This window comes from Chiloscyllium plagiosum, unplaced genomic scaffold (assembly GCF_037043375.1).
Source record: "Chiloscyllium plagiosum isolate Xiang-an unplaced genomic scaffold, Cpla_swu_hap1 HiC_scaffold_34, whole genome shotgun sequence".
NCBI classification, from domain to species: domain Eukaryota; kingdom Metazoa; phylum Chordata; class Chondrichthyes; order Orectolobiformes; family Hemiscylliidae; genus Chiloscyllium; species Chiloscyllium plagiosum.
The window spans coordinates 23,904,374-23,918,535 of NW_028270172.1; the positions used below are offsets into that span (position 1 = coordinate 23,904,374).

General features: G+C 43.0%; 1 protein-coding gene across 5 annotated transcripts in view; it reads right to left on the reverse strand.

The window, feature by feature from the left end:
- plekhg4b (pleckstrin homology domain containing, family G (with RhoGef domain) member 4B) overlaps positions 1–14,162 on the reverse strand; it is a 184,260-nt gene that overhangs the window by 12,106 nt on the left and 157,992 nt on the right. For all 5 annotated transcript variants that reach the window (XM_043719354.2, XM_043719356.2, XM_043719353.2 and 2 more), the window contains exons 15-19: positions 13,579–13,828; positions 11,094–11,183; positions 9,042–9,266; positions 4,262–4,432; positions 3,479–3,656 (exon numbers count right to left, since the gene is read on the reverse strand). In XM_043719354.2, coding sequence (XP_043575289.1) covers positions 3,479–3,656; positions 4,262–4,432; positions 9,042–9,266; positions 11,094–11,183; positions 13,579–13,828 — 914 coding nt within the window. The remainder of the gene's footprint in view (positions 1–3,478; positions 3,657–4,261; positions 4,433–9,041; positions 9,267–11,093; positions 11,184–13,578; positions 13,829–14,162) is intronic.

Genomic DNA, 14,162 nt, shown 5'->3' on the forward strand with positions numbered 1-14,162 from the left:
GCTACATTGATGACTGTATCGGCGCTACCTCGTGCTCCCACGAGGAGGTTGAACAGTTCATCCACTACACTAACACCTTCCACCCCGACCTCAAATTCACCTGGACAGTCTCGGACTCCTCCCTCCCCTTCCTAGACCTTTCTGTTTCTATCTCAGGCGACCAAATCAACACGGACATCTACTACAAACCAACCGACTCCCACAGCTACCTGGACTACACCTCCTCCCATCCTGCCCCCTGTAAAAACGCCATCCCATTCTCCCAATTCCTTCGTCTCCGCCGCATCTGCTCCCAGGAGGACCAATTCAAAATACGTACAACACAGATGGCCTCCTTCTTCAAGGACCGCAATTTCCCCCCCGACGTGGTCGACGGTGCCCTCCACCGCATCTCCTCCACTTCCCGCTCCTCCGCCCTTGAGCCCCGCCCCTCCAACCGCCACCAGGACAGAACCCCACTGGTCCTCACCTACCACCCCACCAATCTCCATGTACAGCGCATCATCCGCCGTCACTTCCGCCACCTCCAAACAGACCCCAGCACCAAGGATATATTTCCCTCCCCTCCCCTATCAGCTTTCCGTAGAGACCATTCCCTCCGCGACTCCCTTGTCAGATCCACACCCCCCACCGACCCAACCTCCACTCCCGGCACCTTCCCTTGCAACCGCAGGAGGTGCAACACTTGCGCCCACACCTCCCCCCTCACTTCTCTCCAAGGCCCCAAAGGAAACTTCCATATCCGCCACAGATTCACTTGCACCTCCACCCACATCATCTACTGCATCCGCTGCAGCCGGTGTGGCCTCCTCTATATTGGGGAGACAGGCCGCCTACTTGCGGAACGATTCAGAGAGCACCTCTGGGCCACCCGGACGAACCAACCCAACCACCCTGTAGCACAGCATTTCAACTCCCCCTCCCACTCCACCGAGGATATGCAGGTCATTGGACTCATCCACCGCCAAACCACAACAACGCGACGGTCGGAGGAGGAGCGTCTTATCTTCCGACTGGGAACCCTCCAACCGCAGGGGATGAACTTGGACTTCACCAGTTTCTTCATCCCCCCTCCCCCCACCTTGTCTCAGCCGAATCCCTCCAGCCCGGCACCGCCTTCCTGACCTGCAGTCTTCTTCTTGACCTCTCCGCCTCCATCCTACTCCGACCTATCACCCTCACCTTGACCTCTTTCCACCTATAACATTTCCAACGCCCCTCCTCCAAGTCCCTCCTCCCTACCTTTTATCTTCTCCTGCTGAACACTCTCTGCTCATTCCTGAAGAAGGGCCTGTGCCCGAAACGTCGAATCTCCTGTTCCCTGGATGCTGCCTGACCTGCTGTGCTGTTCCAGCAATAAAGTTTCAACTTTGATCTCCAGCATCTGCAGACCTCACTTTCTCCTCTCTCCGAAAAGCACAGCAGGTCAGGTAGCATTCGAGGAGCAGGAAAATTAATGTTTTGGGCAATGAAGGGAAAATCACTAACTATCCTATTTCTGTCGGGTTGAAGTGGATTCTAAGAGGATTGGGATGTCATGAAAAAATTATCGACTCCACTCTCCTGATTGTAGAGAAGTGCTCCCAGGGGCCCACAAGAAACCGTTCCAGCCTCTCACACAGCTACAGTGCTCTATCTGCTGAGAGATCTTTCCAAAAGCACTGTGCCCTCAGGTACACGCACATTGGATAGAGTGTGAACCCATGCATTGTCCCATTTTGGCAAGGCTGGCATCTACTTCCTGTCCACATTAAAACAAAACTGGATCTATGGCATGATAATGAAAATGACCATTATCATTAAAGCAGTAGTCAAAATAACTTCAGACTGTTGTGGGCATGTAGGGACCTAAGTGACTCTCTCAGTTTTTCAGCAGAAACCAATTGGGCGCAAGGAACATAGAATGTGGCAGGTAGGAAAAGGCAAATGTCCATCCAACTTGCCATCTGCCAACCTGATTGTCACATGACAGAACAATATTAAAGATGCCAACTCATAGAATCAATCTCTCGAAATTAGTGTTCACAAACTCAGATATAGAATGACAGAAACTTCAGCAATGGAAAGATTTGGAAACTATAGTTTCAGTCCCCTGTTCTTTGCCAGCACATTATACTCATTATGTTACAAATTATTCATATGCTGTATTCCAAAATGTTCTGAAAGATATCTCTCTAATTTGCATTTGAATGCAGCAACACTAACTACTTCTAGTATCTCCCTTGGAAAGTTGACTTGTATATTTACATGAGAGAAAGTGAGGACTGCAGATGCTGGAGTCAAAAAATGGCGCTGGAAAAGCACAGCAGGTCAGACAGCATTCAAGGAGTACGAGAATCATAGTTTTGGTTTTAAGCCCTTCATCAGGAATGTGGGAGGGGGAGGAGGGCTGAGAGATAAATAGGAAGGTGGGGCTGGGGCTGGGGCTGGGAAGGCGATAGGTAGATGCAGGTAGGGGATGATGGTGATTGGTCAGTTTGGAGGGTTTAATGGTGGGAAGGAAGATGGATAAGTGGCACAGTTCAAGAGGTTGGTGCTGGGTTGGAGGGTTCGATCTGGGATGACATGGGCACATGAGAGATATGGAAACTGGTGAAATCGATGTTGATACCGTGTGGTTGGAGCGTCCTAAGGTGGAAGATGAGATGTTCTTCCTCCAGTCATCAGGTGGCTTGGATTTGGCGGTGGAGGTGGCCCAGAATTTGCATGTCGAAGTGGTCGGCCACAGGGTGGCGGGGTTGTTTGGCGCGTGTGCCCCAGAGATGTTCTCTGAAACGTTCCGTAAGTTGGCATCCTGTCTCCCCAATGTACAGGAGACCACATCAAGAGCAACAGACACAATAGCTAAGGTGTTTGGACATGTAGGAAAACCTTTGCCAATGTGGAAGGATCCTTTTGGGCCTTGGGTGGAGGCTATGGGAAAGGTGTAGGTTGTGACAGCAAGGGAAGATGCCAGGAGTGGGGGGTAGTGGTTCTAACGAGGGTGTCATGGAGGGAATGGTCTCTGCGGAATGCTGATAGGGGTGGGGAGGGAAATATATCTCCGGTGGTGGGGCATGATTGTAGGTGGCGGAAATGGCAGAGGATAATGCGCTGTATCCAGAGATTAGTGGGGTGAAGGGTGAATACTGGGGTGTTCTATCCTTGTTGTGGCTGGCAGAATGGGGCTCAAGGGCAGAGGTACAGGAAGTGAAGGAAATGTGCTGGAGAGCATTGTTGACCACGTGGAAGGGGAAATTGCAGCCCTTGAAATAGGAGACCATCTTGGCTGTCCTGGAGTGGAATTGCTTCTCATGGGAACAGATATAGCAGAGGCTGAGGAATTGGGAGTAAGTGATAGTGTTTTTACAGGAGGGGGGCTAGGAAGAGATGTAATCCAATTGTAGAATACGTTTTCCAACATCCCACAGGAAACCTCATGTAACACCATTAACAAAAAAATCTCTTTTCAACTTTCACAACAAACAAACTGCCATACCTCGGTTTCTCAGAGCTTGACGCCACAGGATTTTTCCTATGACACTGGTCCAGGTTAATTTGACCTCAGAAGAGCTGGCTTGAAAGATATAGGTGTCTTGAGATTTCCTCCTCCTGAACCAGATCTCAAAGCGCAGTCCACTATCCCCAACGTTTTCAGTCATTCCAATTTCTGCAGTCTGAAATCAACGAATCGAGGAAATCTCTTACTCCACATCTCCATGTATTAGGTTGAGCAATGTTGATTTTGGAAAGGAAAATTAAACTAGTGGACTCAAATTAAAATCTATTTTGCTTTTCATCACATCATTCTGTACTTGCTGAGCTGCATTGTCTCCAAGTCCAACAGGACGTTGATATTAAACTCTTATTCTTGTATTCAAATCTGTCCATGGCTCTCTCCATCCCAGTGCTCTAATCTCATTCAGCCCTCTGAACCTTCAACTTTTCCTGCAATTTTTGCATATTGTTGATTTCCAACTTGTCTCATCTGGCAAGAGTGCTTTCAACCACCTAGATGCCAAAATCAAAAGTTCTTTCACTAACTCTCCCCAGCCTCTCTCTTCACCTTGCAGACATTTCTTGAAATGTACCTCTTTAACCAAGTTGCCGCTCACCTGTATTAAAATCTCCTTTGGTGACTCAGTGTCAATTTCTGATTGATATTGGTTCTATGAAGTGCTTTGGGACATTTTACAGCATTAAGCAGGCCATCTAAATTCAAGTTGTTTCCATGGCCATCCAAGACCACAGCATTTCAAAAATAAAGCAGCTTTTCCATTACCTTAAATGATTGCTTGTAAACATAGATATCGTATCCTCCTTCAATCTTTTTTGTTTTGCTGAAGAGAATAAGGTCCTCAAACAGGAAAATGTGCCTCAGGTACTTCTTGCGCCCACACCAAACAATAAATTCCTCTTGACACATAAGTTGCCCTTGCTCTTTGAGATTCACCTGGAGAGGAAGTAATCTAAGATGAAGTTTACATGATACCGGTCTTTCAGATGAGAGGTTAAACCAACGGTCCCCAGCCCTCTTGAGTGACTTTAAATAGTTCAATAGTATAATTAGAACAGAGAGTTCTCCTGATGGTTTTCTTAATATTTATCCCTCAACCAATATCACCAAGGCAGATGTTACAATCATTATCTCAGGATTTGCAGAATAGTGCTGTGCATAAATTGGTTGTCGTATTTCAGTGACTACGTTTCAAAACTGCTTTAGGAGCTATTAAATGCTTTGGGACTGGATGGGGGCTTTCCTTTCTTTCAGATAATAAATAATTGCACTTCCAAAAAGCTATTCATGGTATGAAGCACCTTGAAATGTCTCAACATGTACGGTTCTATAAATATTAATACATTAATGATTACAGCAGTGTACCTCCGGCATTAGTAATCGCATTCACAAGAGGAGAGCAAACAGCAAGGAAGAAATGATTCCGGAGTTGAAAGACTTGAGCAAGGAGCATACTACAAAAAGTTAATTTAGAAGTTTCATGTTACAAAATATTTACATGGGATAAACAAAACAGAAATAACACATTTAGGTCTATGCGAGTATTTGTGATCGATGACTCTTATTCATTTAATTCTGTCAGCATTCACTCCTATTTCCATATCCCTCACGACTTTAGTTTGCCATTAAATGTCTCTGTGTTGTTCACCTATCTATTCCTTGTGGTGATAATTATGGTGTAAAACAAAGGGGAGCTAGGGGAAGAATTCATCGTCTGTAGCTTTCAAATTAAAAGAAAAAGTGTACCATTCACAATGATTACTGGCAGGCTAGAAGCTTGGACAAAATACAAAAATATGACAAAGAATGAGTAAAATAAGGAGAGAAATTACAGTAAGAAAAAAACATGAGTGAGAAGTATCAAAACAATAGTTTAGAGTTGATGTGGCTTTTTGGGTAAAACTCTACTGCCATGCTCTGAATGTTTCCCTATATATTAGCCCTTCTACATACACCACAAAGACTGGCTTCCTGTTAAGACACATACCTCGTTATTTAGTTACAGCTGCAATGAGTTATACTGTTAAGAGCTTAGTTAGAAGATCCATAAACTAGGTTCTGTGTTTACAGATATTATGCCTACAGTACATGACTGTAACACTGCAAAAGGGCTTTTGCCCGAAGTGTCGATTTTCCTGCTCCTCAGATGCTGCCTGACCTGCTGTGCTTTTCCAGCACCACTCCCATTTGACTCTGATCTCCAGCATCTGCAGTACTCACTTTTCACCCTGTAACAGTACAAATGGCTGGCTGACTTATTAGAGACTCCATTGCACTGTTGCTACTGATGTTGAAGTGAGGACCTTTGTACTATAATATTATTTGACATTATGGCATCTGACTGTCTTAAAGTTCCTCTGTTTTTCCGAGATCTATGCATTTATACGAACAAAAGTTCCTACATGTGGCTAAAAAGGAAAAGAGTAAGTAAAGTGATTGGTCCTCTACAGTGGGTGCTTGGGGCCCTAATAATGAAAAATAAGGAAATGGTAAATAAATCGAACAGATATTTGATCTAGTTTCACGGTAGAGGATATAAATGACATCCTAGAAATTGTAAAACAAGAATTAAAAGAGAAAGGGAGGAGCACAAAACAATTCAAGTAAGCGAGAAAAGGGTACTGCAACAAGTTGGGAGCTTTATGAGAAAACAAAGCTTTTCATCTTCAAGGCATTTTTGCAGGGAATACCAAAATAAAGGGAAAACAACATATATACTGTAGAGAGCAGAGTACTGATTGGTTGGCAAGTGATCTCTGATTGGTAGAGGCATTTCTATGGAAACTGCGCCAATTAACAATGACACTTAACTGCTAAGCATTGCTTAATTTCAAACCAGGCAAGTTGATTCGGTTTGGTTAAAACAATGCCCTGAGAAATGAAACACAAAATGGACTGGCACGGTGGCTCAGTGGTTAGGGCCTCACAGCGCTAGGGACCCATGTTCAATTCCTGCCTCGGGCGACTGTCTGCGTGGAGTTTGCACGTTCTCCTTGTGTCTGCTTGGGTTTCCTCCCACAGACCAAAGATGTGCATATCAGGTGAATTGGCCACGCTAAATTGCCCATAGTGTTCGGTGCATTAGTCAAGGGTAAATGCAGGGAATTGGTCTGGGTGGGTTACTCTTCAGAGGGTTGGTGCGGACTTGTTGGGCCAAATTTCTTTTTTCTCCTTAAGTAAGTATTTCTTGCTAATTGTCCAGAACGATCGACCAACCAGGTCATACCCTCTACCTATCCCTACCTCACCAACCCCCTACCCCTTTATCTGCAGCTCCTCTTACACCCACCCTCAGTCCTGAAAAAGGGTTACACCCAAAACATTGACTTCTCCACCATCTGCTGATGCTGCCTGGCTTGCTGTGTTCTTGCAGCCACCCACCTGTTTACCATTCTCCAGATCAGTGCAAGAGAAAAAGTTTTGACAAAATGTGTATCTTTTCAGAAATACTCAAAAATATTCAAAAACTCTGTCTGTACCGTGAGCAGTTATAGACACCACATCTTAGAAACAATAAATTGTCCTCTGAAGGAACGCAGGTTCGGTTTTTAAGCACGTTACCTAGACTTCACAAGTTAAATTGAGGGAAGATTACACAAGCTAAGATTGAATTCCATGGAAATAAGAAGATTATGGAACAATTTATTCAAAGTTTTCAAGATATTAAGTGAAACAGATGGGATAGATAGAGATAAATTATTCCTGCAGATTGATGTGTGGAATGAGGAGTCATTGCCAGAAAAGTAGCCTTTTAGGAACGCAAATAGGAAATACTTTAGACACAAGGAATGGTAGCATTTAAAACTCTTCTCCACAAACAGCAATTGAAGTTAGACGAATTAAGAGTTTTTTGATTTAAGATCAATAGATTTTCATTAATTATAGGTATTAAGGGATACAGAATTAAAGATCGATATATGAAAATTGCTCCAACAATCTCATTGAATGACAACTAGGTTTACCAGGAATGATGCCTAAGTCCTGCTCCTACAACAGTGACTTCAGTACTCACCCTTGTGAAACACTGACCTCTAGCCTTTGATGATCTGGTTAACTACTGGGGTGGCACGGTGACATAGTGGTTAGCACTGCTGCCTCACAGCGCCAAGGACCTGCATTTGATTCCAGCCTCAGGCAATTGTGTGGAATTTGCAAATTCTCCACACATTCTGCGTGGGTTTCCACTGTGAATTGGACATGCCAAACTGTCGATTGTGTTCAGGGATGTGTTAGTTAGGGGTAAATGTGGAGTAGTAGGGTAGGGGAATGGGTTTAGGTGGGATACTCTTCAGAGGGTTGGTGTGGACTTGTTGGGTTGAAGGACGTGTTTGCACACTGTAGGAATCCCTCTATGATCTACTTTTTACTCTCTTTCTCCATAATCAATTATTTATAAGCCAACTTGCTACCTAGTCAGCTGACTCCAGATGCTCTCGTCTTTCACATGAGCCTAACATGCCATACTCTGTCACAACCCAATCAACACTCTCTAACAAAAAACTCATACAGATTTGCAACTGAATCATAATTTACATAGTATAGCTTAAGGGTTTCACAAAATTACTTGTCTTAGACTTTAGCCAAAAGTTTCATTTTGACTACTGCCCAATTTTAGCACCAGAATCTAGATTACCTGTTCTTAATCACAAGCTCATTCTATCAATGAACAGCAAAGTTCGGGAGGGAGGGCAGTTTTGAATATTTTAGCAGATAATTATTTGAAATTAATGTGGCCAGCCGTGCCATGGTAACATTTCTCTCAAATTGCAATTCTGTATAGAAACTGCATCGCAGATACTGTACAAAGAGGAAAAAGAAGCATAATCTACATTATTTTAGTAGATTGCAGTAGCTCTCTGCTGTAAACCAGGAGTTGGATTTAATTTATTTGAAATCCATAGCTTGTTCCAAAGGAGCAATATAATCAAGAAATTAGAATTGACTTGACCTGCAAGCTTTTGCTTAGCCTGTATAAAATAGCTAACGTAAACCCCTGTTCTTTTCTGCTACAAACATTCAGGGCATGTATCAGGCTGGTAATTGGATTCCACGAGGTAGATGAATAGAGTCCAAGCCAGCAATCAGTGTAAAGCAAAAGACACTGCACTTACTAGATTGTACTTGGACTTTTAAGCCCCATTCATGTTGATAGGATCCATAACAACAGCAATAAAAAGAGAACTTGCAACTTCATTGCAGATTTTGCATCTTTTTGATGTCTACTTGCTGTTGTAACGTATGAAAGTACAACAGCCAATTTGTAAAAAGCAAGGTCCCACACACTCAGAGTGAAAGGAGAAATGAATATGTGGTGGAGACATGTTTTGTGCTGTCCTAACCTGTCTGATGCCTGTTTATAGAATGGAATAAATGAAAGCTCAACAGAAAGATACCCACATACTGTTTCCAACAACAAAGATGCAGAGGATTGAAAGAAAAAGGAGTAGGGGAGTGTGGTTTTCTTCTAAAGCACCAGCCAGATTCTTAAACCAGCTTTGAAATGACAAACTGTGATTTCCAACCATTTTGTTAAGAGTTTCCTTACATCACATCCACGAATGGCATCCATTGCTAGCAAGTCGTTTCCATGACGTAGCTGAAATTTAACCATTTCCTCAGCCGCTTGGAGATCAGAGAGTTCCTGCTCTTGGGTTTTGGAGCACTGTTTGATCATATCCTTCAGCAGCAGTGCATACTTGCTCATCCGCTGGATAGGTTTCAGTAAGTAAGAGGCCAGGTCCATCTTATCACCCAGTGACATCTGCTTATTCTGCAGAAATATTAGACAGTCAGACAGTTATTCAGAAATGGATAAAGTCAGTGAAAATAGCTGCATTCTATTTGAGCTATCAAGCCTGCTCTACAAATCAATTTGATTAGCTCTGATTTGTACCTCAATCCAGTTACCTACTTAGAGTTACATTGAACTGACAGCATGCAAACAAACCTTTTGGCCCAACTGGTCTATGTTGATCTTTACCATCCACATAATCCACTATTGAGACTCTTCATGTAACCTTGTTTGAGTATTTATTTCTCTAGTAAAGCTTCCCTTTAAATAAACCCAAATGATTACCAGAGAGTAGCAAAGTTTTACATTCTATGCACTTTCTGGGTGAAGAAACTTCACTTAAAGTTTTATGGGACTTATGATTGATGGACTCCTGGTTGGTGACTCCTGGTTTGGGATTTTCCACAATCTACACAATATGTTTATCGGAGAAAAAGCAGCCATGGATTGCTCCTTGTTTTTGATAGGTGGCCCTCTGGGGCCAGCTGACATGCCATGCATCCCTAATGGGCATCCCCGAGGACAGGGCTCGGGCTCGATATGAAGGATGCCAGTCCTTTAAAACAAATCAGCCTTCCTGCCAAACAATTTGGGCAAATTGACCTTCCCTATTCACATTTTTAAAACACAAAATAAGACAACATAAAAGCAGCAGTTACATTAATAAACAATGCAATTCATGTTTCAGAACATTCAATGCAATTTATAGCCAATGGAGTTCTATTGTAAAGTCTTTACTGACATACAGCAACCAATTTGGAATGTCTCAAACACTGAGGTATAGATACTGACCAGTACACTGAAAAAAATCCCATTTTGTTTGACTTGAGTCCACTATGGCCCATTCACCTTTGAATCATAATGGTCTGGATTAAAGTCTCACTCCAGTGCTTTACTGTAAAGATCAAGGGTGACACTCAAATGCAAAACTGCGGAAGCATTATACTGTTGGAAGTGCTGCCCACGACTGAGAGATTAAATTGAAGCCACAGTGGGTGGATATGAAAGATTCCTTGACAGGACTTTTGGTAGTGGAGTTATTCCTCATGTACTGGCCAATAATTATCCCTAAATCGGTATCACAATATGCATTAATTATCTGGTCTTCAATACATTGCTGTTTTGTGCAAGTGTGTTGTACCCATATTACTGCTGCATTTCAACTATTATATGGCAGTGATTACACTTCAGTAGGTACTTAGTTGGCTGCAAAATGCTTTCAACATTCAGTCATCATGCAAGCTGCCATATAAATGTCAGTCTTTCAATTTTTCTTCAAAATATGCCATGGGATCTTCTACATGCAATGAGGGTTCAGAATTAATGTCTCATATGAAAGCTGCAACTGCAACAGTGCAGCTGCCACACTGCATTCGAGTGTCAGTCTGGAATACAAGTTGTGGAGGTGCCGGTGTTGGACTGGGATGGACAAAATTAGATATCCCACGACACCAGGTTATGTCTAACAGGTTTCTTTGGAAGTACTAGCTTTCGGAGGTACCTGATGAAGGAGCAGCGCTCCAAAAGCTATTACTTTCAAATAAACCTGCTGGACTATAACCTGATGTTGTATGATTTTTAATTCTTGTGTGCTTTGAGTCTCCCTGGAAAGAGACTCAAAGCACACAACCTTTCGAATCCCAAACCAGAAAGTGCAGCCACTGAGCAACAATGGAAACATTTTTCTCAATGTTTAATAGCCACACATTCCAATCCAAAGTTACAGCTCTTCTGGGCCTACAGTCACCTTTTTCTCCACACTGATTTAAATTGAATTTTTTTTTCCAAAACTTACATACCACCTACTTTAAAGAAAGTGTTTCCATGACTAGTAAGGAGAGCGTCAGACTGGGGTTTGTTCTTGCTGTACAGAGCATACATTCCAAACTGCTCTTCCTAGACAAACAAAGTAAACAAATTAAAATTGCAAACATTAGGATAAACTGATAGTGCTGCTTGGCTCCAAATGTATTAAACAAACACTTAGTTAAACCACATTCTCAGACTCAGAACCTGCTCATTAAACTCGTCTTGAATGGAATTTGCTCATCTCAATAAAACTCCTAAACTATAGTAAATGCTGTTTTAGGTAGTGCAAACTCACTGGATATTCTCATTAAATGAGGAAGAGAGTACTTTGATTTAACAGCAGCTCTTTAATTTTCTCTATTTTCACTAAGGGCAGAGTTAATGGTCGCACAGACATATTCATTTTACACTCAACAGTTTACGATTTTTAACAGTTGAGAAGGTGCTGGAGTCACTGGGCTGACTTCAAATGCGCAGGGCTACTTTTACGAATTTTCCAAATCCAAAAAAGACACCTTGTTTTTTAACCTCCACCCTGAACAAAGAAGGTTTTCAGACTGGCTGGGTGGTTTCCTGGCTTGGTGAGGGGTGGGGGTGGGGGAGTGCATTGCAAAGCTAGCAAACAATTCAAAGGGTTTGCAGCTGAGCTACCAAAGACCTCAGCAGTAACATTGATAAAGTGAAAACAACATGCTTCTGCTGCTTTTAGGCAGGAGACTCAAGTGGAAGAAGGCAGCTAGCCCAGTTCTCGCTCCTGTCCCTGCAGGAGTCTGAATTGACCGCACTCTACAACTGGGCAAATTCCAAACTCCCAGGCAACACAGTACACTTGTTCAGTCAATCAGCCAGACTGTGACAGCACTATAAACACACAGAGGATGCAGCAGCCTTGGCATGCATGAGGTAGCGCATGCCTTATTTACATCTTGCTGCTTTTTCTGCAATACTTCTTCCCATTTCTGGGCCGGCAGTTCACTCATGGGAACTCCCAACGGGGGTATCCTATGTCTATTGCTGACTCTGCTGCCAGGAAGTGCCTGAAAACACAAGGCAGGAAACAGGATGAGCTGTATGGGTATTGAGTGCCACTGAATCAGAGTGTGTGAAGCATGCTGAAGGATATAAGACAGGTAAAGTGATGGGTCTTATTATCTCTTTTGGTTTGGGGGGCTGTGACATGGGGCTGAAAGAATTTTATGAGTCTTTGTCACACAATAAAAATGGTATGTTTGAAATATCACTGATACCATTTTGACGTAAATAATAAGGCATCCCTTGTGGGCATCTTAAACAGACATCAAGACATAATGCTCTTTGGTGATAAATCTAAAAGCTCCAATTCTCACAATGCAAAGTTTCGCAGTATCTTATCATGCCTTTGAACTGGACAGAGTGATGACTACAAGCTGCTCTTCCCACTAGCTTTACAACTTCAGGTGATTACAATGATGTTTCTCAAAACCCCACAAATTGCCATCTTCACACCACCTCATTTCAAAGTCCACATTCGCACTTCCCGGTTCCCTTGACATCCTGCCTGAAATCTATGAATTTCATTTACCTTGGCCTTGCTTGCTGCCTCACACCAGGTTATGTTCTGGCAGCAATGGTGCTCACTGAGACTCCTGCAACCTAAAGCTAAAACTGGGTCGCAGCAATCAGGCTGCAAGTTTCATATGTTCAAGGTCTTACCTGCCTCTGGAGGACAGTTTCCTGGCTGCCAGAAGCCAAACAGTTAAACTGGTGAGATGGCATTTCGGTGGAGGAATGCTTCACCAGTCCAGCAGTTTCTGCCCAGATGCCATTTTAACACCCTTGTTTATATATTGTTTATAATATATAAATGTATATGGCTTCCAATAGATGGGCTGGGCTAAACTTGGACATTGTGTTTTCATTGGTGGATAATTCATTTGGGCCGGTATGGTGGCTCAGTGGTTAGCACTGCTGCCTCACAGCACCAGGGAGGCAGGTTCAATTCCAGCCTCGGGCAACTGTCTGGGTGGAGTTTGCACATTCTCCACTGTGTCTGTGTGGGATTCCTCCAGGTGCTCCAGTTTCCTCCCACAGTTCAAAGATGTGCAGGTTAAGTGAATTGCCCATTATGTTCAGGGATGTGTAAGTTAGGTGCAAATGTAGAGTAATAGGGGAATGGGGTTGGGTGGGATACTCTTCGGAGGGTCAGTGTGGACTTGCTGGGCTGAAGGGCCTGTTTCCACACTGTAGGGATTCTTTGTTCTATAATATATGGAGGCTTCATAACTTTGCTTTTAGTGCACTGGACTCTGTGATGGAGATTGAAAAAAGAGCTTACCCCATGTTTTGTTCACATATATTGCAGGATAAAATTCCGTTAACACACCCTCAATGCACTTGATATTGTACTCAGTAACACTGGGCAATTGGTCCCCTTTGTGTGTTTCATATTTTGAATTAACTCCAAACAAGTACATTGCCCAGTAGGAATGGCACGGGGACTTACATGTTTGAGGAAGCAGTGACTGACTTGAAGTGGACCGTTGGTGCAGTTCTCGAGTTCCTTCAGAAAATACTGGCAGTGAAAATCATAGAGTTTCTCCAGATTCCCAAATATGATAGTGCACTTTCCACGCAGATCCTGGGGCAAGTCCAGTCTCTCCATCTCTGGAAAGTAATGGTCTATGATATATCCAAGGGATTTGACATACTCCCTCTCTGTGCTGATCATTTCATCCATTATATGCTGCAGCTTACTGCGGGAAACAAAGGAGGACAGCCAGTCTGAATATCATTTAGCAGTGGGAATACATGAAAAATGATCCCAGACTCAGCTACTGTATTTCATCTTATAACTTGGTAAGTAATAACAGTTAAATTTTGAAAGTTGACTGGAGTCACAGATCCTATGAATTGACTTTTGAAACATAGACTGTATCATTTATGAGACAGTTTCAGTTCTTTTTCAATTACATGGAATATATAGCACAGACACAGGTCATTGAACCAAACAGGTCCATAAGCTATTTATATTCCACATTCTCTCTTTGTACTCTTTTTCATTTAGCCCTGTTAGCATAATCACCTATT